Raw genomic sequence first — 27293 nt, 5'->3', positions numbered from 1 at the left:
GAGGAGGGGGAGGCAAACAGCCTCCCCAAAACGGGGCTGTGGTATACACAACCCGGAGCAGCGCTGTCTTTTTCCTAAAGTTCTTACCAACGCAGCCGGAGCCCTCACCATGTGCCAGGCGCGCTCTGGCTTTGGCTCTCCCTCTCGTTCTGGCTGTGGCTCTGGCTGGCTGTCTCACTCACACACTCGCAAGCACACACACGGACATGGACACCTCCCATAGCCCTTGGCGCGCGACCCCCCGCCCTGCGGCCACCCTCACCTCTCGCCCTTTGTCCTTGCCCCGCGTCCTCGGAGCCCGCGCTACCGGAGCCCCGGCGCTGCGCAAAGCCCGGAGCCGCGGAGCCTGAGAGTCCGTCCGTCCGGGTCTTGCGGACTGCCGTGCTTGGGGGGCGGAGGGGGGGACCTGAGATGGGGCTGCAGCTCTGTCCAGGTGTAGGCACTGGAGGGGACTGGCCAGCCCCGCGGGTGCTGAGCTCGCCCAGTCCCGCCCCCCGCGTGCAGGCACCCACCACCTCGCCGGGCTCTCACAGGGTTCCCAGCCTGGGAGGGGTCCGCGCGGAAGTCGGAAGCCTCTGGGGACAGAGGTCATTTGTTGCTTGGCCACAAATGCTCGAAGAGGAGGTGGGGTTGGGAGGACGTACCAGTGAGCGAGACCCCCCTCTCCGATTTCTCCACCCGGCGCAGGGCGTGTCCGTGGACCGCAGGACAACACCCTTGCTGTTCAAGCAGACAGAGAAGGGACTCGAGCCCTCAACAGTGGAGGTTAATGAACCCCACACAAACACACAATAATAAAGTTACCTAAGACCAGCAGAGGAAGAGCCTGGAACCCGGAATATTTGTGGAACTTTCCCCGGTGCGAGTGTGGGTCGCACCGGGGAAAGGGTGAGCACTGGAGGGAAGGAACGAACCTGCACTTGCCGGTGCAGTCCTTTCTGGCCCCTGAAACACAGAGGTGACCTCGAGCAGCCGGCAGAGAAAGTGGGGGAAATTAAAGCCAGACCACAGAAGAGAGCCATGGTCATCAATACCTCCTCCTTGCTTTTCTGGAAAGCCCTGTGTCTTTAGAACTTGCCAGAGACTGAACCCCTGTGTTAGATCCCAGTTACTCACGTGAGGAAAGGTAAGAAGCAACTGCTGCAAGCTGTCCTCTGTCCCCCAAACTGCAACACACAGCAATAAATAATAATAATAATAATAATAATAATAATAACAGCAGAAAGCTTGAGCCAGCCTCACAGCCAAAGGTCCTAGAAAAAGAGAGATTTTTTTACTAGGGGAAGGAGGCAATAGGAGAATAAGGGCCAATCTCCCACAAAAGTGGGCAAGTTGAGGAATGCTCCCCATCCCCATTTTCCTAATGGCAGAGGCATCAGCTTCCTATTCTAATTAGGAAATATTCCAAGCACAGGCAGAGACTAGGGACAGTAACATGATGATGAGCCTTGTCGTAAGACCCTGCCAAGCCTGACTGGCTGCAGAAATGATTTCAAGAAATTGTAGTCCTGTTGATAGCCGGACTGCCTAGGATAGGGAGCCCAGCACTGCCAACATATAAGCCAGGCATGGTGGCCCCTGCCTATAAAATCACTGTCACCACCACCACCACCACCCCAGGAAATGGGAACTGGAGGATCAGAAGTTCAAGGTCACCTTTGGCTATATCAAGTTTGAGACTAGCCTGTGCTACGTAAAAGTGCAGCTCAAGAAAACAAAACAAAACAAGTCTCATACAGTTAGTTGGAGCTCTCAACATGGCTGCAGCAGTTTCCTCCCAAGCTAACCTTCCATACTGTTCCAGAAGGTAGGTACTCACTTACTACGCACTTACTGCTGTTAGGTAGACACAGCTTGTGTCAGCACTGTAGCCCTCACTGTTCCATTTTGTAACCTGGTCCCTTTGTTCTGTTTTGCTCATGAGAATATTTGCAAGCTTTGCTCGATCTCACAGGCAGAGTCAGTTCCTTCATTGGAGCTGCTGACTAATACTCCCTGACGTGAGCCTGGGACAACTGATGTTTCTGTTAGACAGAAGAGTATGAAGAAGACTGAAGCCAACATTCTCAAATTACAGACGTACTGCTGCATTAATAGTAACCAACATATTTACTTCATGGTTTGGGTCAGAAACTGCAGCTACTTTTAATTTTTCATATATATGTATATATTAATTGTACTATATATATATAGCTTCATATGTATATGCATATATAATATACTTTAATCATATTCCCCCACCCCAATATTGTCTCATCTTCCTCCTATTGAAATCCTTTTTCCTAAGTTCTTCATGTCTGTGTGTTTGTGTGTCTATGTATGTGTATGTATGTATGTTTGTGTGTGTGTGTGTGTGTGTGTAGGTGTGAGTGTCTGTGGGGGTGTGTTCCTGGATTTAATCATCATTTCCTGCATGGTCTGTGTGTGGGAGAGTTACTCGCTTGAAGGCACCCTTACATTTTGACAGCTTATCTGGCAAATAAAATACAGAGGGAAAGTGAGCAAACTTTTTATAAAGGCAAGGAGCAGTTTAACTTTCCCCCTGGCAAGATTGAGGCAAAGTCCTTTTATAAGTATTTAAAATGTTACCTTTTAGACTTGAAAAGAGGCTGGGGTGCAACTCAGTGGGCAAATGCTTGCCTGGCGAGCACAGAGCCCCTGTGTTTACCCCCAGTGCACGCTAAATAAACGGATGAATCAATACATAGCACCAGACTTAGCTCATGGCTGCAAGAAACCAAGCCTAACAAAGCTGATCAGGCCCACCCACAGCAGTCAGCTTGCAGCAGAAGAAAGAGACTTCAAATGGCTCTCTCTCGTCACAAGGCCATCCGCAACACTTCCAACCAGCATTAAACTTAATATGACCACGGTGCTGCACCTAAGAGGAAAAAAGCCACTCCCTCACACATATGCCCCCCCCCCACTCATCCACATCCTCCTGTATGTGTCTTCCTCACGTGTCTCTGTCTAAATCCAACAGTCTCCTGAGCAGGTAAACAACGCTGCCTGCAAACCTTCACTGGTTATTATGATGACTTTGGGGAAAACACTGAATCCTAACTTTGAAAGTCTGTAATGAGTCTTAGAAAGGCACAGGCTCCTGCCAATTAAGAGTTAATTAGAAAACAAAGTGGGCCCACTAGAAAGGGCGTTGATTGTCTCCCAGCCTAATGAATCATTCCTAGTTCCTAGTTCATTACCTTGAAACACCAACACAGAGGGAGTGCTTTGTTTTCTCTTTCCTGGGGCTGAACCTGACCCAGTGATTTTATGTCTTTATTGAACTTGAACCAAAACTTGAAAATTTAAAAAAAAAAAAAGATTAATTTTAAAATATATCATTAAGTGAATGAAACTGACTTTTTTATTTCAAACGTTATTGACAAGAATGGGGCCAAATCCAAACTTGTGGTGGTCAGCCTCAAACTTACCGCAGACCTGTCAGTCTCCGAGCCCATTCAGTGAGCTGGGGCCTTTCCCCCAGAGGCCATGAGGTCAGCCAGGCATTAGACACGGCTCCTGGGCACCTTTGTCTCTTTGCCTAGCATTATGCATCCAACGCTCACACACGCATTCTCTCTCACACACACTTGCATTCCTCTCTGCCTGATTCATAATACCCATCTTCCTGTACATTTTCTTCTTCTTTGTCTATTCCTATGTGCTTCGATTCCCCACACATATCTACATCTGTAAATGCATACAGCACAACTGCTCTTTCCCCACACGCATCCACGGCTCTCCATAGTATTTCTTTCCACATACCCAGATGCTCTCCCGAAGACCTAGGGTCACAAACATTCCCCCACTGGATGACATAATCCCCTGCAGTTTGTGGTTTCTGGCCTCTCAGCTCCTCCCAGGCCTTTTGCTTTTTAACACACAAACACACACATACACATGTTTTTCGCACCACTTTGCCAGATACGATTTCATCTGCTAGTGTCTTTGTGTATTTGTATATCTGCACACACACAATAAATAAACATTTTAAAATCAATAATATAAATAGAGCCTTCCTCTGGTTCCAGTTGAGGCCTTTATTTAGGCAGTTGTACCTGGCACGAAAGTGGATGTGGCTTTTGAAACCTCTAATTACGTCTATCAGGGGTGTATGAGTCGCCTGCCACTTGTTTCTATACAAAGAAGGCTTTTAAATGGCTTGAGGGTCCTTGAAGTTTGTCCTCTGATGTCTGTAAATTGCATCCCATTTATGTAGTTAACGGGCACTGGGGCGGGGTGCTGCCCTCCCCATAGGGAGCCACTCACATCCAGCTTCCGTTAAATGATCCCAGGATGTAAGGAGGAATGTTTACCAAGGTGGCCCTAACAAAGGCCCCCAGACTTGCTGACTCACAGGTGGGGGACTAAAAAGATCCCAGATCAAAGTGTGGGCAGATTGGGCTCTTCCCCTGGCTTCCAGGAAAAATTGTTCAAGTCCCTCTTGTTGGCTCTCTTATGTTTCTTAACAATGTCTTTCCTCTAAGCTCCTCTGCGTCCCAATTCCTCCTTATAATAATACTAGACATGAAGGATTAGGTCTCACCCTAACGACCTCATTTGATGTTGACTCTTTTTAAATATCCCCTCTACAAATAAGGGCACGCTCTAAAGCACTGATATGGCTGCTGGGGTTTGGGGAAAGAGACCCTTGACCCATAACAGCAGGATTTTACTTGTTTCTGCATATAGTTTATTAGCAAGAGGCATTAACACTAAACTCCACCCTTATCAATAATAAGTCTGGGGCTGGGGTGCTTTAGTTGATAGGGTGCTTGTCCAGCATACACAGAGTGCTGAGCTCAGTCCCCAGCACTCTACTAAACCAGATGAAATGCTGCACACCATCCCTGGCTACACAGCAAGTTTTAAGGCCAGTCTGGGATACATGAGACTCCCTAGTACAAATCGGATATCAGAGGTCTGATATAACATTTCCTCATTTAAAATCTTAAGTCCAGATCTAACTGAATCCACTCCATTCCACTTCACAGCTATCTTTCACATTCAAAACAACCCCTCCCAGACACACACACACACACACACCACACACACACACACACACACACACACCACTGAAAGAGAGACAGTGAGGCTGGACTCCTAGGGTGAACTTGCTCCACCTGGTGGAGAGCCATGAAACTTGATGGTGCGATCTCTGAATAAGGCAGGCAGGCACTAGGCAATTCACAGAAAGGGAACATCAGATGGGGCAGGAAGGAATCAGAGGCAACGCCAAGACAGACCGCAGAGGTAGTGCACACAAGACTAACAGTTAAGCCGGGACCACTTGGCAATCAACAGAATAACACCAAACAAACTAAAGCACTACGTGGAACAACAACAACAACAAAAGATCGATGCAATTCATCTGACAAGACTTTCCTTCAAAATCCCAGTGCAGAATTGGGGACAATCATACTTCAGAACTGGACTTCCATAAAAGAAAAGTCACTCTAAGCTGAGTCATGGAGATTGCAAATTCCAGGGCAAACTGGACTTCGCAGGGAGCCTGAGTTAAGCAGTGAATTCAAGGCCCATCTGGGCTAGAAAGGTACATCCTTGTTTTAAAGAAGAGGAGGAGTGGGACTTGGGGCAAGTTGGCGGGCAGGGAGTGTGGAAGGGGGAAGAGGAGGGAGAGGAAGGAAGGGAACAGAAGAAGAACAGAAAGAAGGAGAGAAGGGCAAGCAGGAAGGGGAGAGGGAAGGAGAAGAGGGAGGGAAGAAGGAGGGAAGAGCAAGAAAAGGAGGAAGGGGGAGAGGAAAAGGAGAGGGACAGGAAGAAGGGGAGGGGAGCAGGAAGGGGAGTAGGTGAAGGATCGGGGGAGGAAGAAGTGAGGAAGCAAAGGAGGAGGAGAGATATAAAGGTCTGAATAAAACGATCCTCTGTGTGTGCAGACATTCTCTCTGTAGCACGAAGCTCTATTTAGGGACCTATCCACTCTCCGTGTGGACGACCACCGTGTCACTCTCAGCATCATCCATTTTCCCTGTCTCCAAAGTACATTATGTCCATCACAACATGCCTGCTTGCTGAATGCATCCCATTGTGTCTCAATTAGGGTTGCTCTCACTGTGGTGAAACAATGTGACCAAACCCAACTCAGAGAGGATAGGGTATGTTTGGCTTCTACTTCCAACTGTTCATCATCAAAGGAAGTCAAAACAGAGGGTTTGACTTGCAGGACCCTGGAGGCAGGAGATGAAGCAGACACCGCGGAGGGTGCTGCTCACTGGCAGCTCCTCGTGGCTTGCTCAGCCTGCTTTCTTATAAAACCCAGGACCAGCAGCATGGATGGCCCCACCCACCATGGGCTGGGCCCTCCCCCATCACTCACTAAGAAAATGCCCTACAGCTGGACCTTATGGAAGCATTTTCTCAGTTGAGGTTCCCTCCTATCCGATGTCTCTATCTTGTGTCAAATTGACATAAAATGAGCCAGGACACCATCCATGTTTGTTCTAGGTCTTCAATCCCCGAGTATCACATCAAAGTTAACCTGGTTTTGATTTAACAAAGTATCAATTTAGTGGATTGGGTACTTGCAGAACCAGGAGGAGCTAGTTACCTACCAGGACCCAGCCAGTGCCTTACAGAATACACTCAAACCTCTGAGCTTTCAATGTGGTAATTCTGGATAGAGCCATAGAACTGCATTTCTAGTAACACACACACACACACACACACACACACTTACTCAGGTAATGACATGCCGAGACTTATGACTCATTGTTGCATGGTAGAAGAAATAAGAGATCGCTCCTGTGTTCTCCCTCTGACCCCCTCTAGATTTCAGATACCCTAAGTTAGCCTCAAAGTCACTTACTCATGATTTAGCTGTAGATGTCCCTGAACTTCTGACCCTCCTACTTCCACTTCCCAAGAGCTTGGGATCAAAAGTGTGCTACCATATCTGGTTCGTATAGTGATGAAAATAAAATCAAGGCTTCACGCACACTAGGCAAGCACTCTACCTTGCTCTCCTTCATCCACGCTCCCTTCCGTGTCTGGTATGAAGGCATCCAGTTCTTGAGAGGTTTTGCCTAGTTGCCTCCCAAAGGCCATTTCTAACCCATTTCATTGGGCATTGATTTTGAGCACACTGCTCTCTGAAGGGAATAACAAACCTTCAGTTCCTAGTGAGTGGCACAAAGGATCCACTGGCTGAAGGCCTGTTGGGTCGCCACAAAGTTAACTGGGGACTCGGTACTTCACTCTACTGTTCCAGAGAGCTTTTCGGGGTGATGCAGGAACAAGCCACAAAGCCCATCATTATTTTCCCCTCCTCTTCTGCGTTGCCACGTTGTGTCAGACATGCTCGGTTCATTCTTACACTGTCTGGTCATACATCTTCACCAACCCGGGAATTCCTAGTACTCCAGGGTGTCCTTGTGAAAGCTCCTGACCTACAGCCCAGCACCAGAAAGATGCTCAAACAACGCAGAGATGATTTAGACCTCAGGCTACAGCCCCATGACTGGACTTTTGTGTGACTGAGGGAAGACCGAACAGCTGTTCTCCTTTTCCCCAGATGGGTGTGCTCGAGCTCTTTCGTGAGTCTGGCGTGCCTAGCGCCTGTCCTAAGTCACCCCCCTCCTTCACTGGCCTAACTCCTTTTGACAGTAGAAAATATGGTCAGTTTTCAACAAGCTGCTCTAGGGTCCAAATGCCAAAATGAATTATCCAGCTGTGAACTCAGACCATGTCTCTAGCACTCACTAGCTAGCCCCTTTGGGTAAATTTTGTAATCTTACTGGTTTTCGATTTTCTGATCTATAGACTGGGAAGAAAACTATTTTTCAGGACTTGTTGGCAGCAGAAGCTTGGTTTTTTGTTGTTGCTTTGATTGTTTAAAATATAGTCTCTCACTACGGAACCCCTGCTGACATCCAGCATCTGGTGGTCCTGCCTCGGTGTCCAGAGTGTTGTTATGCCAAGCAAACACCACCATGCTTGGCCACACCCTTTAGATTTGATATGAGATTTACATGAACAAAGAGGGTCTGACAGCCAACAGAGGATGGATAAAGGGGGTCTTAAAATTAGCCATGCCTCTCTCCAGCCCTGGAGTCTCTGCAAACTCTCCTAGTTGCTCTGAGAAACTCTCCACTCTGCATAAAATGTGCTCTTTCTCTTCTAGAGATGACCTCTCCATAGCTGTACTCTATTTCCACCAATCTTCCGCAAACATTTACTGAGCGCTTGCTGCCTGCCATGCTCCAAGCTAAACACTGCAGATCCCAAAAGGGCAAAAGACCTCTGACCCCAAGAAGGTATCTGACCCCTAGGAATGTATAATCTCGTGGGAGTCAACTTCCTCCAAAAGCCCCTCCTGCCTAGGTCTCAGGAGCTTCCCCCCAGCCTGGAATTTCCATGTTGTGCTACTCTTTCATTCAAACACATAGGGGCTGGAGACTTGGTAAGAGCACTTCTATAGTTAAGAGCACTTCTGCTTTTCCAAGAGAGCCAGGGCATCCATACTTAGAGGCTCACAGTCATTGGCAACTCCAACTCCCAGGGAGCTGGAAGCCTCAAGCCTCTGAAGGCATTGCACTCATGTGCACATACCCACATATTACACAAAGTGGGGCTGGAGAGATGGCTCAGCGGTTAAGAGCACTGACTGCTCTTCTGAAGGTCCTAAGTTCAAATCCCAGCAAGCACAAGGTGGCTCACAACCATCGGTAATGAGATCTGATGCCCTCTTCTGGTGTGTCTGAAGACAGATACAGTGTACTTACATATAATAAATAAATCTTTAAAAAACAAAAACAACATAAAAGCAAGTGAATGGAGGCTGGAGAGACGGCTCAGTGGCTAAGAGCAGCACTGACAGTTCCTTCCGGGGACCAAGGTTTAATTCCCAGCACCCACATGGTGGCTCACAATTGTCTGTAATTCCAGTGTCAGGACCTGGTGTCCACACACAGACATGCATTCAGGCAAAACACCAAATCACACTGTGAAGGAACGTTAATCCAGAAACAACAACAATCCAGAACGTTAATCCCTACTCTTGTTAGGGATCACATCCAAAGCCTTTCTAGGTTTATATGATCTGGCCAAATGCAGACACACTCTGGATTATAGTACAACCTGGCTGGAATACAGACCTTAGTACACATCTTTAATCCCTAACAATGAAGGTTGGTTTGTAGAAGAAAGCAGACACGTTTAAAATAACATCTAATTGAAGGCAGACAAAGTGAGGAATCAGAGAAAGAGTTGACAGAATGAGTGAGAGGAAATACCCAACTTACAAGAGAACAGGACAGGAAAGAAGCTACTTAAGAAAGTGGGTGGCAGTTTACTGGGACAATTTTACAGAGATAGGTTTTAGAGAGAACAAGCTAGTAATTACATTCAGTAAGAACTCCCCACAGTACAAATTTAGAAATTAAGACACAGAACAACTTTTAGAAACTGATTTCTTGCCGGGCGGTGGTGGCACATGCCTTTAATCCCAGCACTTGGGAGGCAGAGGCAGGCGGATTTCTGAGTTCGAGGCCAGCCTGGTCTACAGAGTGAGTTCCAGGACAGCCAGGGCTACACAGAGAAACCCTGTCTGGAAAAACAAACAAACAAACAAAAAGAAAGAAAAAAGAAAAGAAAAGAAACTGGCTTCTTAAGACCTTACAATTTGAAAAGATACCTATGGCTCCAGGTAACTTACTTCTCTTTTCTCTTTTTTAAATTTAGTTTAGGTGTTTTGCCTACATGTCTGTCTAACATGTTAATATGTCCGTGCCTGTGGAGAGCAGAAAAAGAGCATTAGATCCCCCCTGGGCCCAGAGTTGTGAGCCACCATGTGGTTGATGGGACTTGAACTTAGGTTCTCTGGAAGGGCAGCCAATGCTCCTAAACGCAGAACCATTTCTCCAAGCCACAGTTACAATGTTTTATCTATCTCCTCCATTGGATTCTGAGATCCAGTCTATTATATTCAAAACAGTATCTTCTTGAGCCAGCCCAATATCAGATACAATAAGTAATCAAAAACTGATATAGAAAATAAGAAGTTTGTGGTTTTGGAACAAAGTCTACTCTCACGGCGAACTTTAGCTGACTTCGAATTCGAATTTAGCTGATCTCCCTGCCTGGACCTCTATGGAGTTTGGTTTAGAAGCTTGTGCCTTCTGGTCTCTCCAAGATGGCTTGTTTATGAACATGTGCTAAGCACCATTAGATGCGTGAAGGGAGCTGGACTGGCACTCAGAACCTGCAGTCCTCCGGTCGGTCGGGACTTGGGAGCGGCCGCTCCGATTCCCGGGAATCCTTGCTCCATCTTTTTTCTTCCCTCACTGCCCCCACTCCTCCCCCCCCCCCCCCCCCCGCCCCGCCAGTCTCTCCGAGGATCCATCCTCCGGAACACACACCCGGGCGTCAGCAGCGGGCGAGGACCGGTGTGCGCGGGAGATCGCTAAGGAAGGCGGTGCGCATGTGCAAAGGCCGGCGCACTGCGCATGCGGAAAGATGGCGGGCTCGGGAACCTGAGCGCCTCTGCGGTCACCCTGGTCCTCTCTGCGCCTACCCTGATCCCCTCTGCGCCTGAGCTCAACGCTGGGCGAGTGGGACCGCGGCGCTTCGTGGGTGGAGCCGCAGTGCTCCGTGGGTGGAGCGGGCGGCCCGGACGGCTCTGAAGGGGCCGGGAACGCGCGCGCCAAGCCTCCCGGGAAGGCGGGAGGGCGCGTGGGGCGCGAGGGGCGCGGGACAGCATGAGTCAGCAGCGAACGGCGCGGAGACTGCCCAGCCTGCTGGTGGACCCGGCGCAGGAAACGGTGCGCCGGCGCTGCCGGGACCCCATCAACGTGGAGAACCTACTGGTGAGCGGGAACCGGGGCCACGGAGGGTGGCGAGCTGTGGGACGCGCTCCTTGCACCGGGCCCTCTACACAGTGTCACTTGGTGCCCCGGGGCTCTCCCTGCAGCTCCCAATTCTTGAACCGCCCTTTGCTTTCTAAGTGTTTCTATTGGATTTACTTATTTTGTGTTGGGGTGGGGGCCACGAGCGCGTGGATTCCACGAGGCACGTGTAGAGCTTAGAAAGCAACTTCGGGCAGTCTGTTCCATGCTTCCTCCCACCCTTGTGGTTCGCGGCATGGAACTCTGGTGGAGTTTGTAAAGCTTGGTGGCAAGTGCCTTAACTAACTGAGCGATCGAGCCTGTCCATCTTTGCTGTTTGACAGAGGAAATGAGAGAGCGAGAGAGTTCCCTCCGTTCTGTGCTTCCCACCTTTCTCAGGGTCCCTACTGGATCTGTGTCCTTTGTCCATTTCTCCCGATCGCTGTTTTCTCTGCAAGGCAAGCTATACTCAAGCCGTTCTGTCCGGTCCCGTGCCAGATAGTCCATGCATTGTCTTGTCTGACTCCTCAGAGCAACCTTGAGATTGTTATTCTTAGAGTTTGTCAGAACTGACTCAGATGTGTCAGAGATGTCTGGCCTTGTGGCTAGGTAATGAGGAAACTGGAAGGAACCTCAGAATGACTGCGGGTGACAGCCTTTCCCTAACTTCTCTCTCTCTCTCTCTCTCTCTCTCTCTCTCTCTCTCTCTCTCTCTCTCTCCCTCCCTCCCTCCCTCCCTCCCTCCCTCCCTTCCTCCCTCCCTCCCTCCCTCCCTCCCTCTCCCCCTCCTCCCTCTCCCCCCCCCCCCTCTCTTAAGTGATTTCTGCTCAGTTTCCACTTGATCTTGTATTACCACCCAGCACTGTGCTGGGGACTCGAGTCCTATGCACTCCGCAAGATTGTTGTAAACAAGATCACTAGATCACTGATGGTTTTGTCAATTACAGTATTAGTTTCACACCTTATCCCGTGTCACAACTAATCACTTACTCTTGGCTGAGAACTCTTTGTTGTATTTTTGACAGCCATGATGGGTCCCCCTGTCCCCTTCTCCTTCCTTTTCAGACATGTGGGTGGCCTCCAGGATTCTCTTCAGTTTGTTCATGTAGGTGACCACTCACTGTTGCTAACTTGTGGCTTGTGACCATGGTAGGATTTTTAAGGATTTGATAGACACTCTAAATGCTCACACTGGAAAAACCGCTTAACTCTTTTGAACTGTGTCAGAAGATAATGTCTTCTGAAGTCTTAGATATTCTTACCCAATCTGGTGTTTTCAGTTGCCTCAAGGTAACTCCCAAATCTGTACATCTTTCCTAGAACTCTCCAACTGTATATTAGATGCTCCTACTTAGATCTAGAACTTAAAAAAAAAAAGTTCTGCATATATGCCAAGTGTGTACTGGTGCCCACAGAGGCCGGAAAACTGTGGACCTCATAACAAGTGAGCTGGCATATGGATAAACTGAGCTCTCTGGAAAAGTAGCGAGCAGTTTGTAACTGCTGAGCCATCTCTCCAGCTGCAGATTTCAAACTCTTTACATCCAACACCAGATTCACAGACCCCTTGCCTAAGAAAGCAGCCAAAGGAATTAGTGATTCCTTAGTGCTCTCGGAACAAAGTAGAATCCTCTCAACATAATCTGGCTCCATGTTTACCTTCCCTAAATTATTTTTCTGAGGTTCCATACTCCATCCTTGGCCTCATTTCCATATTGTCCTCCAGATGTCTGAAGTCCTGATTCATAGGTAACTTGTCTTAAGGGCCGTCAGCCCTTCCTTAGCCTTAGGACTGTTAAGTCCTAAGCTATACTCTGTGCCCCAGAGCAATTCTGTATTTGACTGCTCAGTCCTCTGCAGGTCTTGTGTATTTCTGTCTATTTCATACTGTAGTGAAGATCTGGCCATGGACAACGGATTAAGCAAGAAGTTAATCAAGTGGGGACTCTTGTTTGTTTTCTTGCCTGTAAAATAGTGACTTAACATGTCAGTGGTTTTTTTAATTGACTAGCAAATGCAAAGAATTAATAAGCCATTGTGCAGAGCAGTTACATATCTTGCTAAGTGTTTGTTGCCAGGATAATTTAAATAACTTAAACCTGGTCTTGGCTTTGGAGCAGGCGAAACTAGTCCTGGGTGGAGGTGAGCTTGATTTGCACATTAGAAGATAAGGAAGATCTGAATGGCGACAAGAGTGCAGTCGCCTTAGAGAGATTAGTGTTCAGTGAGCTCTTATTGCTTCCACACGGGAGCTAACAGAGAAACCTATACATAGAGAGAATGAACTACTTAGGAGGCAGTGCCTGGGACATTAGTCTCTAAAAGTTACCTTTTATTTTTCTCTCTCACCTTTAAAGCTTCTAGCCAGGTGTGGTGGCCCAGTTCTGTAATGCCAGTCCTTGGGTGGTGGCCCAGTTCTGTAATGCCAGTCCTTGGGAGGCAGAGGCAGAAGGATGGTGAGTGGAAGGCCTACGTAGGCTATATAGCAAGTCCCAGGTCAGCCTGGGCTGCACAGTGAGATCCTGTCCTCATTGTTACCCCAACCCTCCAAACAGAAGATTCTAAAGCCACTTAAAGCTGTAAATACAAGGGATGGGGCCGGGGAATGGCGATACTCCACTCTGTGTATCTGTGTCCGGATCTGTGTCACAGAGGTTTCTAGATGTGAGAATTGAAGCAGTAAAAAAGTAAGTTGGAGCATGTCAAATGTGCAACTCACTTACCGGGGTCACTGCTGAGTGTTCTCTGAAAGTCCTGAGGTCTCTAATGGTGTCCGCTGGGGCTGGGGGTTGGGGCCAGGCCAGCCTTCTGCCTTTCCATGTGTCAACAAGATGGCGTTTAAACTTCATAGTGAGAGTGTTAGCCAATCATGGTGAGCACACTTTTGGGGTGCCTCCCAGCACTCAGAGGCTGAAGCAGGAGGATAGTACATTTAAAACCAGCCTGAACTACATAGGGAGATCTGGAATAGCCAGGACATTATAGCAAGAAGCTATCTCAGAAAGAGAAGAAAGGATTTTAGACACAGGGAAGACAACAAGTAATGGTTTGGAACCTGTTTCCTACGCCAGTACATCCGCTGTATAGTGATTCTGCATTTACTGCAGGGTACAGACTCATGTCTCATTGGAGTGCTGTCCTTGTACCAAACTGTAAGCAAAGGAGATGCCCCTCTAAAGCAAATGGGCAGCCAGTCAGCAATCTTCGTGCAGAGCTTGGCCCTCTGACTCTAGGTTAAAAGGGAGCATCTGCAGCAGGCAGCTATGAGTGCGCATTAACACTGCAGGATACTTGTTAACACGCTTTTCACATCAGTGTGAGACGCTGGGCTTATTCCTCAACTCAGGAACCTTGCTGTGAGGCAGGAGCTGTATGCTAAGCCGAGAGCGTTTACTTAGCATGCACAGAACCCCAGGTCCACTCCCCAGGACTAAATAAATGGGTGTCGAGGTGTGTGCTTGCCGTCCTGGCACTCAGGAGATGGAGACAGGAGGATCAGAAATTCAGTCATCCTTAGGAATGGGTTGAGTTTGAGGCTAGCCTGGGCTATATGAGATCTTTCTCAAAAAAAGCCTTGCTGGCCAGCCAGATAGCACAATAAGCTGTGGTACTTGCTGCCAAGCCATACAGCCTGAATTCAATCCCCAGGAACCATATGGTGGAGGGAGAGAACTGACTCCACAGGTTGTCCTCTGTCCTCAGCATGTACACCATTGCGCACTTGCGCACGTGTGCACACATACACACACACACACACACACATATATTTATATTTATATAAATATATACATGTAAGAAAAGAAGCCTTGCTTCGGTAGCTAGCCCAAAGTGTGTCTAGAGAAGGGTTACATGTAAAAATAGCACTAACAGTTGATCACACTTGTCTCCGGACGGCTTTCACAGGACTGCTTAGAATTCTGTTGTTGGCTGCCATCGCCAGCAGTGTTGAGAGCCAGTCCCTGCCTGTGGCAGGAGCATCCAGCTTCAGGGTCGCACACCCAGCATGTCACTTGGTCATTTCAATCCTAGACCATCCGACACTGGCTTTGTTGCAGGATGTCATCTTATGTTAACCTGCTACCAGATGTCCTTGTCAGAGGTGACAAGAATCATCTGCAAAGGTTCTGTGACTCTGGTGTGAGCAGCTTCTCTATTGGCCACCAGGCCACCAGCTGTCCCACCCCAGGCCACCAACTGTCCCACCCCTGGCCACCAGCTGTCCCGCTCCTGACCCTTTAGCCAATTCGCTGTCCCATTTGACCACTTTTATAGACCATGAATGAGACTGTGCCGTGGTCTTGTTCAGAAGTCTTTGGTGAGTCTCCAGTGCTTCAAACATAAACACTTCAGCATAGCCTTGATGTGGTTGGTCATCTTTCTAACTACAAAACTGGACCACCCCCACATGGCTGTAGTGTGCACCTATGCAGGGAGCAAAACAATTCCTAAATGTATTGCAGTTCGCTGCTGCAGTTTATGCGGCTTCTGCAGCCTCCATGCACCTGGCAGCATGGCAGGACTGGGGCTGCTGCCCTTTGCCCAGTCGTCCGAGTACCCTAACGGTATTTTTATTTCTCTATCCATTCATGTACTGCTTCCCATTAAGGTTTTTTTTTTTTTTTTTTTAAATAAGGCTTCCAGTTGTTTATTAATGGGAGTGCGTGGCTGACTGAGAGTTGGTAAGCAAAATTTTAGAGCCACTTAAATAGCCAGGGTTGAGCCTCCGCTGGTGTGCCGCAACTTCCACATATCTGAACCTTCCGAGCTTTAGGGTCATGCCCTCTCTTCTCCCCAGCTCCTACTGCGGCTGGTATAGGAGTGCCTGATGGGAATTGTTTCCCACTTCAGTATCCTGTCTCCCTCCAACCTTTCTTTATTTACACAGAAGTATGTGCACCTAGGGGTTCCTTAGCCAGCGGCTTACATCACAGACCAAGTGCAGTTTAGAAAGACTCCCTTTGCTCACTCCCTCGTTACTTCAGGATGTTGGGGGTGGGAGGCCTTAAAAAAAGAACTACCACAGAACAAAATTTGTTCTCGTTGTTATTATAAAATGCTGAGTCAATTCTTACATTTTCTTTTCTTTTTTTTTTTCCCAGCCTTCAAAAATAAGGATTAATCTAGAAGAAAATGTCCAATATGTGTCCATGAGAAGTAAGTTGATTCCTAAGTGGGTTTGGGTTTTCTAGTTTGAGCATCACATGGTTAATTTGTTCCGTTTTGCATGCATACAGGGTCATGGGAGCACGCAGAGGAAACCTTGCTGTGGTGGCTGAAACCGAGGCTAGGTGGGAGAAGTGGTGCCTCTGCCCTCTTAGTGCAGTGGCAGTACTGTACGCGGCAGCAGAGCCTCCCACCACAGAGTTTCCTGTGGTCCCTTTACTCCTCCCGGCTTGACTGTCTCGTGGGCTCATGTTTAGGATATTGGATGATCCTTTATGATCAATAGATGGCCCCTCCCTTGATTTCCTCTCCTTTGGTCCTTCTCCTGGGCAGGGTTGTTTTTTATCTCTAGATGCCCAGGTGTATATCTCAGAAACCATCTTTTGTTTCCCTGAGCATCTGCCACTGTCTCCCCTGTGGCTGGTTGACAAGTTGAGTCAGCTTAACCTTTTGAGGTGTTTCTTTCAACTGTCCCACGCCTGTGCATGAATGACACTGTGGATTGCTGTCCATCATAACTGAGTAGGCGGAGCCCAGAGAGGTGAAGCTGTGTGTGTGTGTGTGTGTGTGTGTGTGTGTGTGTGTGTGTACTGCTGTCTCTGTCTGCTGGCTCCACCTCCCAAGATCAGTCAGTTCCGCCGCCTCTTCCACCTCTACTCTGGACCCCAGTGTGCACTCAGTTCCCAGATACCACTTGGAGTGGCGAACGCCCCTCTTCATCCTCTCTTAGGAGCATCCCCAGTTCTCCACTCCAGCAAAGATTGCATTTCATGTTCTCAAGTAATTGAGTACCACTTGGCACACTGCTGTTTATAGCAGGATAAGTCATCCTTATCAGGCCCTTGCAGTTCTCTTGGTTAAAGAGCTGTCCCTGTAGCAGCCCTTGTTAGAGATGTTCCGTTAGATTTGTTCTTTATATAATGGCTGACATCCTAAGAATGTGCTTATAACCTAAGCTAATAAGACTAAATAAAGCTAATAAGCTAATAAACCCAACACAGTGAGTGAGTATAAAATGAGAAGGGTGAAGCCTGACTCGTCTGTGAGCATCATTTGAGTTTATGAACCCAAGGACTGGGGTAACTCACCAGGTACTCAATGCAGATAAGTGTGCAGCTTTTAAAAATAATGAAGTCTAGCCAGGCGTGCTGTGCAGACCTTTAATCCTAGCACTTGAGAGGCAGAGGCAGACAGATCTCTGAGTTCAAGGCCAGCCTGGTTTACACGTGGAATTTCAGGACAGCCAGAGCTGCACAGAGAAGCCCTATCTTGAAAAAGAAGGAGGAAGAAGTACATTTGTTCATACATCCAGATGTTCACAATATTAAAAGAGCATATTATAAAGTATTACCTTCCAACTCTTGCTTTTAAAACCTCTATGCGTGAGGGCCTAGAGAGATGGCTCAGTCGTAAAGAGCACTTGTTCCTCCTCCAGAAGACCCGGTTTGATTGCTCAGTGGTAAGGGCCTTGCTTGGTGAGTCAGGTTCACACCTCAACATGCCCCAGAGAAGAATGAGTCAAAACTACATATTGTGTTGGCAGATTGGTTACATGTATGCAGTGAAGGCCTTTAATTCCAAAACTATTTCTGAACCCATTCCTGAGTGGTGTGGAGATGATATTTCTCCTTTGATTAGAGATACGAGAATTGTAAAAATGAATATTAGTGGAAAACTCACACTAGCCTTTATTGAAACCTGATGCGTTTGCTTAGACCAGCTGAGGCCAAATTGCTTTTCACCCAGTTAGAGAGATGTTTCCATAGAAACTAGCAGTGATGGATTGGTGTATAGAGGGTGTGGGTGTGGAGGGGTGTCTGCCTCAGTCTGGTCTGATCCTGAGGGAATAAGCAGCCGACCAAGAGGGCTGCTCTCAGCCATGCCGCTTCACATGCTCCTCTGTCCTCATTCACAGAAGCTCTGAAAGTGAAGAGGCCCCGGTTTGATGTGTCGCTGGTATACTTAACTCGAAAGTTTATGGATCTTGTCAGATCTGCCCCTGGAGGCATTCTTGACTTAAACAAGGTTGCCACAAAACTGGGCGTCCGGAAGAGGCGAGTGTATGACATCACCAATGTCTTGGATGGCATCGAACTGGTGGAAAAGAAATCCAAGAACCACATTCGGTGGATGTGAGTAGATGCCCGTCATCCATTCCTTCCCCTTCTCTTTAAGTGAGTGGCAGCTCTGTCCAGCTGCAGCAATGTTTGGGAATAGAAAATGAAGGTTTCATGATTCTTCTTAGGCCAAGATTGATTCCTTAAGGTTGTCTTCTTGTCTCACAGTGTCCTTAAGACTACTTGGGTCTAAATGGGAACATTAGATACAGAATATCATTCACATGGTATGGAAAGCTTAAACGGAAAAAGAGTGGTTAATTAGTTAATTTCCCCTTTGAGGATCATAACAGTGAAACATCTGACAGTAGAGGGTTGGGTTGTTTTTAGACTATATTAAAGGCAGGTTTGCTGGGAAGCTGCTCTCAGAGAGTTCACTGGCCCTAAGGACTGAGGCCAGGGGAGTCACTGTGGGGAGTGGGAAAGAGGAAGAGAAAGGACGCACAGAGAGAAGAGAATAGAGGGGGTGTTGAAAATGTATTTCCTTAGTTAACAGTGGAAGGCATGATTCTCACAGAGTAGTATAGAACACAGCCAGAAGCCCAGCCCTGGGCTGCCATTGGGTCTCAGTGGGGAGAAGCAGGCATCTGCATCCTCAGCAGGCACACTGGTGATTGTGTTGCTACTGGGCTGGCACACTGCCCTGAGTGTAAAAAAGATTTAATGTCCACAAGGCTGTGCTAAATAGTTGACATGATTGGAAAGGATCTTATGGAGAAAAGGCCTAAAGATAAGACATGGACAGAGCTCTGTGTGTATGTATGTGTAAAAAAACTGTATACTTAGGTTTCCAGCATTTGGGCACTTAGGGATACCACGGGCAGGTGTAAAACCCAAAGATCATCACAAACGTTAGAGGAAAAGGGTTTGTGAAGGACACTGTTTTAGGACAAAACACAGACAGCTCTGATGGGAATGTACTCCTTTAGGGTACTGTGTTATTTAAATCCCAGCAATTGGGAGGCAGAGGCAAGTGGCTCTCTGTAAGTTCAAGGCCAGCCAAGGCTAATTAGAGAAACCCTGCCCCAAGAAAAGAAGGGGCACAACCCACACAGATGGTGTCAGAGGACATGCAGACATGGAGTTCTAGCAGGCCCTCTCACGTGGCCAGCTCTACCATCCCAGAGAGCCTTGCTCCCCTCTGGCAGCTGCTGACCCTGTGCTTGTCTCCTGTAGAGGATCGGACCTGAACAACTTTGGGGCTGCACCCCAGCAGAAGAAGCTGCAGGCTGAGCTCTCTGACCTGTCGGCAATGGAAGATGCCTTGGACGAGTTGATTAAAGACTGTGCTCAGCAGTTGTTGGAGTTAACAGATGACAAAGAAAATGAAAGATATCCTTCCATCTGTACCTGAGTAGAGTTTCTGCTTCCAGAGCTTAGGAATTTAACGAACATATTCATGATATAAAATTAGGCCCTTGACAGTTGGAGTAAGTAAGTTCAGTGCTGTAGCCTCAGTCCTGCACAAGCAATCCTGTGAGCTGTCGCTTCATTGTGCACCTTGGTCAAACCTGTGTGACAACAGCTGGCGGTGACAAGCCCAGCTTGCCTTTGCTACCTAAGTTAAGGAGGTGTTTGTGTTTTTGTGTTTTAATTACTGTAGTCTTTATCCTCGTTAAAATGTTTGTCAGCTTTTGTGAAAATCAGATTTTTCCTAGTTTGTGAGGTAGTTTATTTCTGAAGCAGAATGTGCTGTCACCGTAGTGTCTGTACTCACCACTCTGCAGAAGCTTCATGGAGCAGGAGCCAAAGGAGGCTGGCCCTCGGTGGCGCTTCTCCCCGGCCCCCAGACTGTCCTGCTATCTGTAACATTCAGTGTTCTCTGTGAGTGCCAGCAATTCTGAGTTGGCCCTGAATTCCTGCTGCCCCGGCTGTCCACGGCAGTCAAATCCTGTTACCACAGGACAGATCTTAGAAAATCTAAGCCAAGGCTTGCAGTGCTGCAGCCAGCCAGAGAGTCTGTGGTCTAAAAGAAAGGAAAGGCAGAGGGACCGCACTGAGTGACCGCTGTATCTCACAACACAGGAGCAGCTGAAAGGCATTCGGTAATTCAGTCAGTGTTCTTAAAAGGAGATGTCGGATGCCTGGCAGCACTGAGAGCTTCCTGGGAGCGCTTCCTGTTTGCAGACTTGGTTTTCCCTGCCTTCTAGAGGATGGTTACCCAAGCTGAGAATGCTTTTTTCTCAAGTTCTCATAGAGCTAACTCTAACAGTGAGAGTTTACACCGAATGTACCGTAGGTGGGGACTTAATCACAGTGGAGTCCCCTTGCCTGTGGCTTTGCTTCTGTCATCTCTGCTGCCCACAATCAGCTGTGATCTAAAAACGTTAAGGAAAAATTCTAGAAGTAACTTGTTTTTTAAATAACTTGCAGTATGCTGTAATTACACTCTTATTATTGATTTCTTACCGTGCCTGATTCAACATTTAGCCTTACTGTGGTACTGTATGCACGTGGAAATGCACACTGTATGTAGGTAGGGTTTGGTATTAGCCAGTGGCTTTAGGCATCTGCTGGGGATTTGTAACATCCACCCCGACCCTAGCCCAAGGACAAGAGAATAACTACCTTCATGAGTAGTGTTTATGTTCAGGATTCAGGCTTTATTAATATTTTTCTCCAGAAATTGCTATAATCAATATTTGGTTTAAAGGAGTTCTTTGAATTACAAATATATAAAACACCATAAAATCTTAAGAATTCTTTTTGAAATAATTATTATGAAGCTTTTTATTCTGGTTTCCCTTCATTGTAAGGTTATTTTCCATAAAAGCTAAGCTATTGTACCTGCGTTTATGTAAGAGACGCCGATGTGTGCACTGGCACGTGCCTTCATTCCCAGCACTCAGGAGGCAGAGAAAGGCAGGTCTCTAAGTTCAAAACTAGACTCGTCTATGTAGCAAGTTCCATGCCACCCAGTGCTAAATAGTAAGACTTTTAACTCCAAAAACAAAACCAGAAGGATGGTGTTGGGGGCTAGTGATCTGCCCATCTTGTCAATCCTTGACCAGGTTTCACACTAGCGTATGTAACCTATCAGGATATCCACGGCATTCAAGCTTTCCACGAACAGATTGTCATTGCGGTGAAGGCTCCAGAGGAAACCAGACTGGATGTTCCGGCTCCCAGAGAAGTAGGTAGCACTGCGCTGCGGGGAGGATTTTAAAAAGGGAGGGGTGTGTTAGCTGCCACGGCAGTGACCACTAGGTCACTCCTTACTGTGCGCTTGTCAAGCTCTGCACCTGTTAGCTTCCCTGTGAGTGAGGTAATCCTTGTTACCTCTGAGATGAGAAGGCCAGCCCAGAGAGGCAGGAGTGCTTCTTCAGGAGCACACACAGTGACCAGCAGGACCAGCATTGGACCAAAGTTTGCTCTCAGCGATGCTGCTGCTGTCGGGCTGTGGAAGAAATCACCCCAATGGCCTTGGGGTTCAAATTCCAAAAGTAATAGCTGGTATAGCCAGAGCTTTGGTGGACTCCCCAAAGACTAAGAATGAGCTAGAACACTGAGTCACAGATATGCAGCCTTTGTGTTGGCTGCCACCTGCTCCAGGAAAGTTTGCATTGAGTGTGATTGTCACCAGAGGACCACTTGGTGAGGATAGGGTTAAAACCAAGGGGGGGGGCTTCTTGGCACAGACCATGGAGTTCTAACAGCCAGGTGACCCCCAGCTGCTCATGCCTAGCTCTTCATGGAGGTCATGAGGGATATTCACATCACCCTCCTTTCTTTTGTCCCCAGCAGAAGTAAGACCCTGTTACCTGACAGAGGATCATTAGTCATGAAGGAGCACTAGCTTTTCCCTCAGCCACATTCAGATTGTGACTTGGAGATGTTCCTTAGTTTGATTTGGATTTAGACAAGAATCCCAGTAACATATTGAGGATGAGTTATTCCACAGATGCTGAAACCCTTTAAAAGGAAATAGCCACTAACCTTGCAGCCCAGCTTTCCTTTGGGGCATGGGTAATCCGTTTTATGGGAATTAATGGGGTTTGGTTTCCCAGTGCTCTGCGCTGCTCGACTGTAATTGCTAAATCGCTCTGAGCCTTTGAGCTCACTCAGAGCCTCTTTTGGTCCCATTAGAACTGTGTGACTGAGGTCCTCCAGGCCGGCTGTTCTCAGCAGTGTCCTGGGTCAGTATACTCTGACTGCAGAAGGCTCTAGTGGGGACTGTGTGCCTAGTATAGGGCTGGCACAGTGGCTTTCAAAGGATCTGTTTAGATATCACCCATCTGCGTTTATACTACCGCGGCAGAGTTATGTAGTTATGACAGGGACAGCGTGGCCTAAAGAGTCAGAAATAGATACCATCTCCTCCATCCCCCTTTTAAATGTTTTTACATGTATGTGCGGGTATGTGCGCCTCCGTGCAAATGCCCAAGGAGAACTTGGCACTGGCTCCCCCGGAACTGGAGTTACAGGTGGTTGTGATCATCCTGATATGGGTGCGAGGATCCAAACTGGGTCCCTAAGAGGAGTACACAGTCTGAACAGTGAGCGACCTCTGAGTTACCCAGGAATCCCTTTACGGAATGATTCAGTGGCTGGTGGACTTTGAAGCCCTTTCCTCTGACTGCTCTGACAGTTGGGAGCAGCATTATTTAATGATGAAAGGTTTCCATTTAAACCAGACCTGCCCCGACACTCAAGCCACACAGTACAAAGGTGGTCAGTCTGTCTCACCTGTCTGGTACCCGGAAGGACATAAGAGGTTTAGAGCTCTCTAAGAAGCAAATCATACCCAGCTTGCTTGGATGAGATCCCAGAGAGGAAAGGAGCTGGAGCGACAGTGACGTCTAGACTGGCCTCTCCTGTGGATGCGGAAATGGTGGACTCGAGGAGAGCCAGGCCAGCTCCCAATGGGAAAGACAAGGAATCACAACTGAAAATGCCCCATACACATTTAACCTCTAAACACAAACAACCACGTTGTTGATTTCATAGGAATTTGCTCCTGGGTTAATAAGACTGAGGTTAAAGGATAACCTTCATTTAATGTAGTTCCCTGTGTGTGATGTTTCAGATTACATGAGGCTTGTTTTGATTTCTTTTCCTCGTACATTTTTTGACTGGACAAAGACTGGCCTTCCTGTTTCCTCAAATAACCTCTATACTGGTTTGGAAACCCAAACACCTTATTGTATAATACAGTTGGTACTCCAGAGCTCGCGGTGCAGGAGAAGGAGAACGTCTCCTTCCTTGGAGGACTTTGGCGCTCTGGACTCAGCTCTCCGTGTGGTAGCTGCGAGACCATTGTTGCTCACTTGATTAAGCAGACGTCTTCACTGTGATTGGCCAGTGGTTTTAAATGCAGTGACAGTTGAAAGCGTGCTTTTCTCAAATGCACAGTAGAAAGGTAACTATGGGAATTAAAGTTAACTGAGAAGCTGTGCTCAGTGGATGCAGTGCTCACCTTGGCCGTTTCTGTGTCCCTTGCTAGGATTCTATCACAGTACATATCAGGAGCACCAAGGGACCCATTGATGTGTATTTGTGTGAAGTAGAACAGAACCACTCAAATGGTAAGACAGCTGATGGAACAGGAGCCTCTCCGTGTAAAAGCAGCCATCCACAGTGCCCAGAGAAAGGTGAGCGTGCCAGTTTGGTGGTTAGAGAAGTACTGAGGTGCTTAAAGGATATGTAACCTGAATGCATACCTTTTAAGGATTTTTTACGATTTATGTTTCTTTTTCATCGTGAGTATGTTTGTGTGGGGTGTGCACATGAGCGCAGGTGCCCTTGGAAGTCCAAGGCGTCGAATGCCCTGGAGCTGGAATTATAGGCACTTGGGAGGGATAGGTGCTAGACTCGGGGAGGGCAGGGGCAGCTCTTCACTGCCAGGCCATCTCTCTAGCCTCTGTTTGATATTTTTGTGCATTTCTGAAATCCCAGCCCTGGGGAAGCTAATGCAGGAAGATCCAAATTACAATCCAGCCTCAGCTTCATAGAGAGCCCGTCTCCACACACACTCCACGATCACTGTGGTACGGTTTTGAGGGCACCCGCTGGTGGGCTCTGGGCAGAGGGCTCTCTGGGCTGTCAGGTAGGTGCTCTCTAACCACAGGCTCCAGATAAGATCATTTCTGCCATTGGTGTGAGAGTAGGTTCTGGAACAAAGGACTTCCTTTGTTTAAATTGTTGAATTGTGTGCTCAGCTGTGATTACAGCCTTCCCTCAGTGTTTCTTTGTGTCTTATTTCAGAAGACAAGCCTCCTCAGCGAGTAAAGAACTTCTCAGTGAGCGGCTGATAGCAATGCAGAGTAACAAAGGTCTTTGGAGCATCCCGAGTGGGTGAATCATGTGCTCCGTCCCGCGTGGATGAATCCTTTGCCCCACCGTTCGATCCTCAGCAATAAGTCTCCTCGGAGTGTTCCCATGCTCCTATTCTAGACTTGTAGCAGCACTGAAGGCCAGTGGTGTTCTCCCGAGTAGCCACCAGCGTAGGTCCTTGGATGGGTTGGTTCCCCATTCAGAATCAGCTCTTTCGATAATTCCTCACTGCCTTTTGTCAGTGAAATAGGCCTCTGGCCTCCTGAAATCGTTCTATCACAAAGGCCAGCACAAGGACAGACAGCTGGTCGAGGACTGTGCCCTGCCCCAATGGATAGCGTTTGCTTCACAGAAGAATTGCCTTACACTGGTTCACATTTGCAGTTAGGTGTTGTACACTGGTGAGGTGTACACACAGGGCCAAATGTGACGCCTTTGTATATATTTGTATCATGTTTAGATTGCTTATGAAGTATGTCTGAGTGACACTTATACTCTAAAACGCCCAAAATAATGTATGTAGGGAAAATGACAGAACTCTAGTTCCTCAGTTCCCGTAACTTATTAGAACCCTCTGGGTGGGGATAAGAGGAGTTTTCTAAAGTTTTACATGTAGAAGTTTCACAGATGCCTGTACATTTAGGTTCATATACTTAAAGTATTTTAATACGGTCCCCAGTGCTACAATTGAAGCCACATACTTCTTGATTATAAGCTACCTACAGAGTCATCATATCCCAGTAGATTGGTGGCATGCCTCAAAGCATTGTGGGAAAGTACAGAATTCCATCTGGCAACAGATCAGTTCACTACAATGTGAATTTGGTCCTGGTGAAATTGAAAGCATTATTACGCTTTTCGTGAGCAGGTTTTATAATGTGTTTCTGTGTGTAGCCTTGCTCCTCAGTCAGAGGGCCTTACCTCCCGTGCATTGTACCTGCTCTGGCTCCCAGCCTGCCTTCCCAATCACCTAGCGCTCTCTACCTCAGTGGGTAAGTCATTTACCTCTCTGTGCCTCAATCGACTCAGTAATTTACCACTAGACTGTGAGCTCCACGAGAGACATGTGTCCATAGTCACTCTCAGCGCCTTGCACCACGCCTAGTCCAAAACAAGTGCCCAGTGAATGCCTAGCAAACTCGTGAGTGGGTAAGTGCCCCGTGGGGCCGATGGAACCCAGATTGTTGTTGTACAGGAGTCTGGGAAGCATCATTAGTGCGTTAAACCTCCTTGCTTTTCAAAAGATTTGAAGCAGCTTGAAATAACAATCATGTATACAAAGTAGGGATCCAAAATTAAAGTATTAAAAAATAGTGCTGCGTGCCTGGTGTTTCTTAATCACACAGTCAGTCTGAGCCTGGCCATATCTGCTGCTGTTTATAAGATTCCTGGAAACTGCCTCCAGAGGTTCCTTCTTTCCTATGTATAAAACACTGTTTGAAATTAGCCAAGGAAAGGCTTAGAGCAGTGCTTCGCAAGCTTCCTAATGCCACAAGCCTTCAGTACGGTTCCTCAGGCTGGGTGGCCCCCGGCCATAAGATTAAGTTTGTTTCTACCTCATAACCAATGTTGCTACTGTTATGAATTATTATGAAAATATCTGTGTCTTCTGATGGTTTTAGGTGATCCCTGGAAGGTTATTGGATAACCCCCTCCTCCCCCAAAGGGGTTGTGACTCACAGGTTGAGACCTGCTGGCTTAGAGATGTTCCATTTCCTCATCGGACTGGTGGGATGATTTGATAAGACAGGGAATAATGCAAAAGAAATAGCAAATGGGTAGCATTTATACTTCAGGCACGTTGGACGGAAGGGAGAGCTGTAGAATTAAGTATTAATTTATATCTGACTGCGGGGTTGCTTCCTGCCTCCATGGCTTATGCTCCCAAATGAAAGACACACTACAGCCTTTATATTTTTTTTCTTTTTTTTCCCCCGAGACAGGGTTTCTCTGTATAGTCCTGGCTGTCCTGGAACTCACTCTGTAGACCAGGCTGGACTCGAACTCAGAAATCCACCTGTCTCTGCCTCCCAAGTGCTGGGATCAAAGATGTGCGACACCACCGCCCGGCTCAGCCTTTATATTTTAATATGCCTTATGTAGCATAATAGCTGGGCAACTGCCCAGCCTCCATGACGAGAATCCCGAATTACTACTTACTAAATGCTATGCTCTGTCTTGGCTGCTCTAGACCCAGTTGGCGCCCTCTGGGCCGCACTCCTGGCTCCTTCACATGGTGGCCATGCCTCTGTCATACACTCTTCTCAGGCATGGCGTCTCTTCTCCACATTCTCCCAGCAGGGAGGATCTCTCCTTCCTCCTCCTCCTCCTCCTCCTCCTCCTCCTGGTCCCAAGCCCAGGAATCCTAAAATCCCACCTCTGTCTGTCCTCCCACCTGTTGGCTGTTGGTATCTTTATTTACCAATCAGAACCAACTGGGGGCAGGTTCCCAGAAGAATACATGCAGATCTTCTCATGTAAACAATTTTGGGGGAAACAATTAGCATTCGTAATACAAGCAGCTACAGAAAGTTCTCCCATCTGTGTGTAGAGGACTCCCTCCAGGAAGAGCTGAGCTTTGTAGAATGCGCCAGCAGATTAGAACCAGGAGAGGAGAGGATTTCATCTGATGAGAGTATCAGCAAATTCGGGGATTCTAGGAGCAGGCAGGTCTGGAGAACACAGAAGAAAGAATGATAAAAGGAGGGCAGCGTGTAAGTATCCCTTGGAAATGCTAGCACTGACTGTGGTCCTCTTAGGAACATGACAGATCCTGACCCATCAGAGACTTGAGCACCAACTAGAGGAAGGAGTCCAAATCCAGCAGAAGCCCAAGGTCTTATATGGCTTCTGTTCCCAGCTGTACAAGACTGATAAGAAGCTGGGACGGGGAAGA

General features: G+C 47.6%; 1 protein-coding gene across 4 annotated transcripts; it reads left to right on the top strand.

The window, feature by feature from the left end:
- The first annotated feature begins 10447 nt into the window (after positions 1–10447).
- On the top strand, positions 10448–25710 carry E2f6 (E2F transcription factor 6). Of its 4 annotated transcripts, XM_052186082.1 has the most exons (9): positions 10728–10826; positions 13202–13300; positions 15944–15998; positions 16079–16132; positions 17923–18139; positions 19301–19457; positions 21144–21257; positions 23568–23715; positions 24329–25710. In XM_052186082.1, the coding sequence occupies exons 2-9, from the start codon at positions 13298–13300 to the stop codon at positions 24373–24375; spliced, it is 795 nt and encodes a 264-aa protein (XP_052042042.1). In that variant the 5' UTR covers positions 10728–10826; positions 13202–13297; the 3' UTR covers positions 24376–25710. The 4 variants fall into 4 exon arrangements, with proteins under 4 accessions (XP_052042040.1, XP_052042041.1, XP_052042042.1 ...); XM_052186080.1 differs by lacking the exon at positions 13202–13300 and having other exon boundaries at positions 10448–10826; XM_052186084.1 differs by lacking the exon at positions 16079–16132.
- Positions 25711–27293: the final 1583 nt, after the last annotated feature.

Source organism: Apodemus sylvaticus, chromosome 6 (genome assembly GCF_947179515.1).
Source record: "Apodemus sylvaticus chromosome 6, mApoSyl1.1, whole genome shotgun sequence".
Classification (NCBI taxonomy): domain Eukaryota; kingdom Metazoa; phylum Chordata; class Mammalia; order Rodentia; family Muridae; genus Apodemus; species Apodemus sylvaticus.
This window is presented reverse-complemented; position numbering and strand designations above follow the sequence as displayed.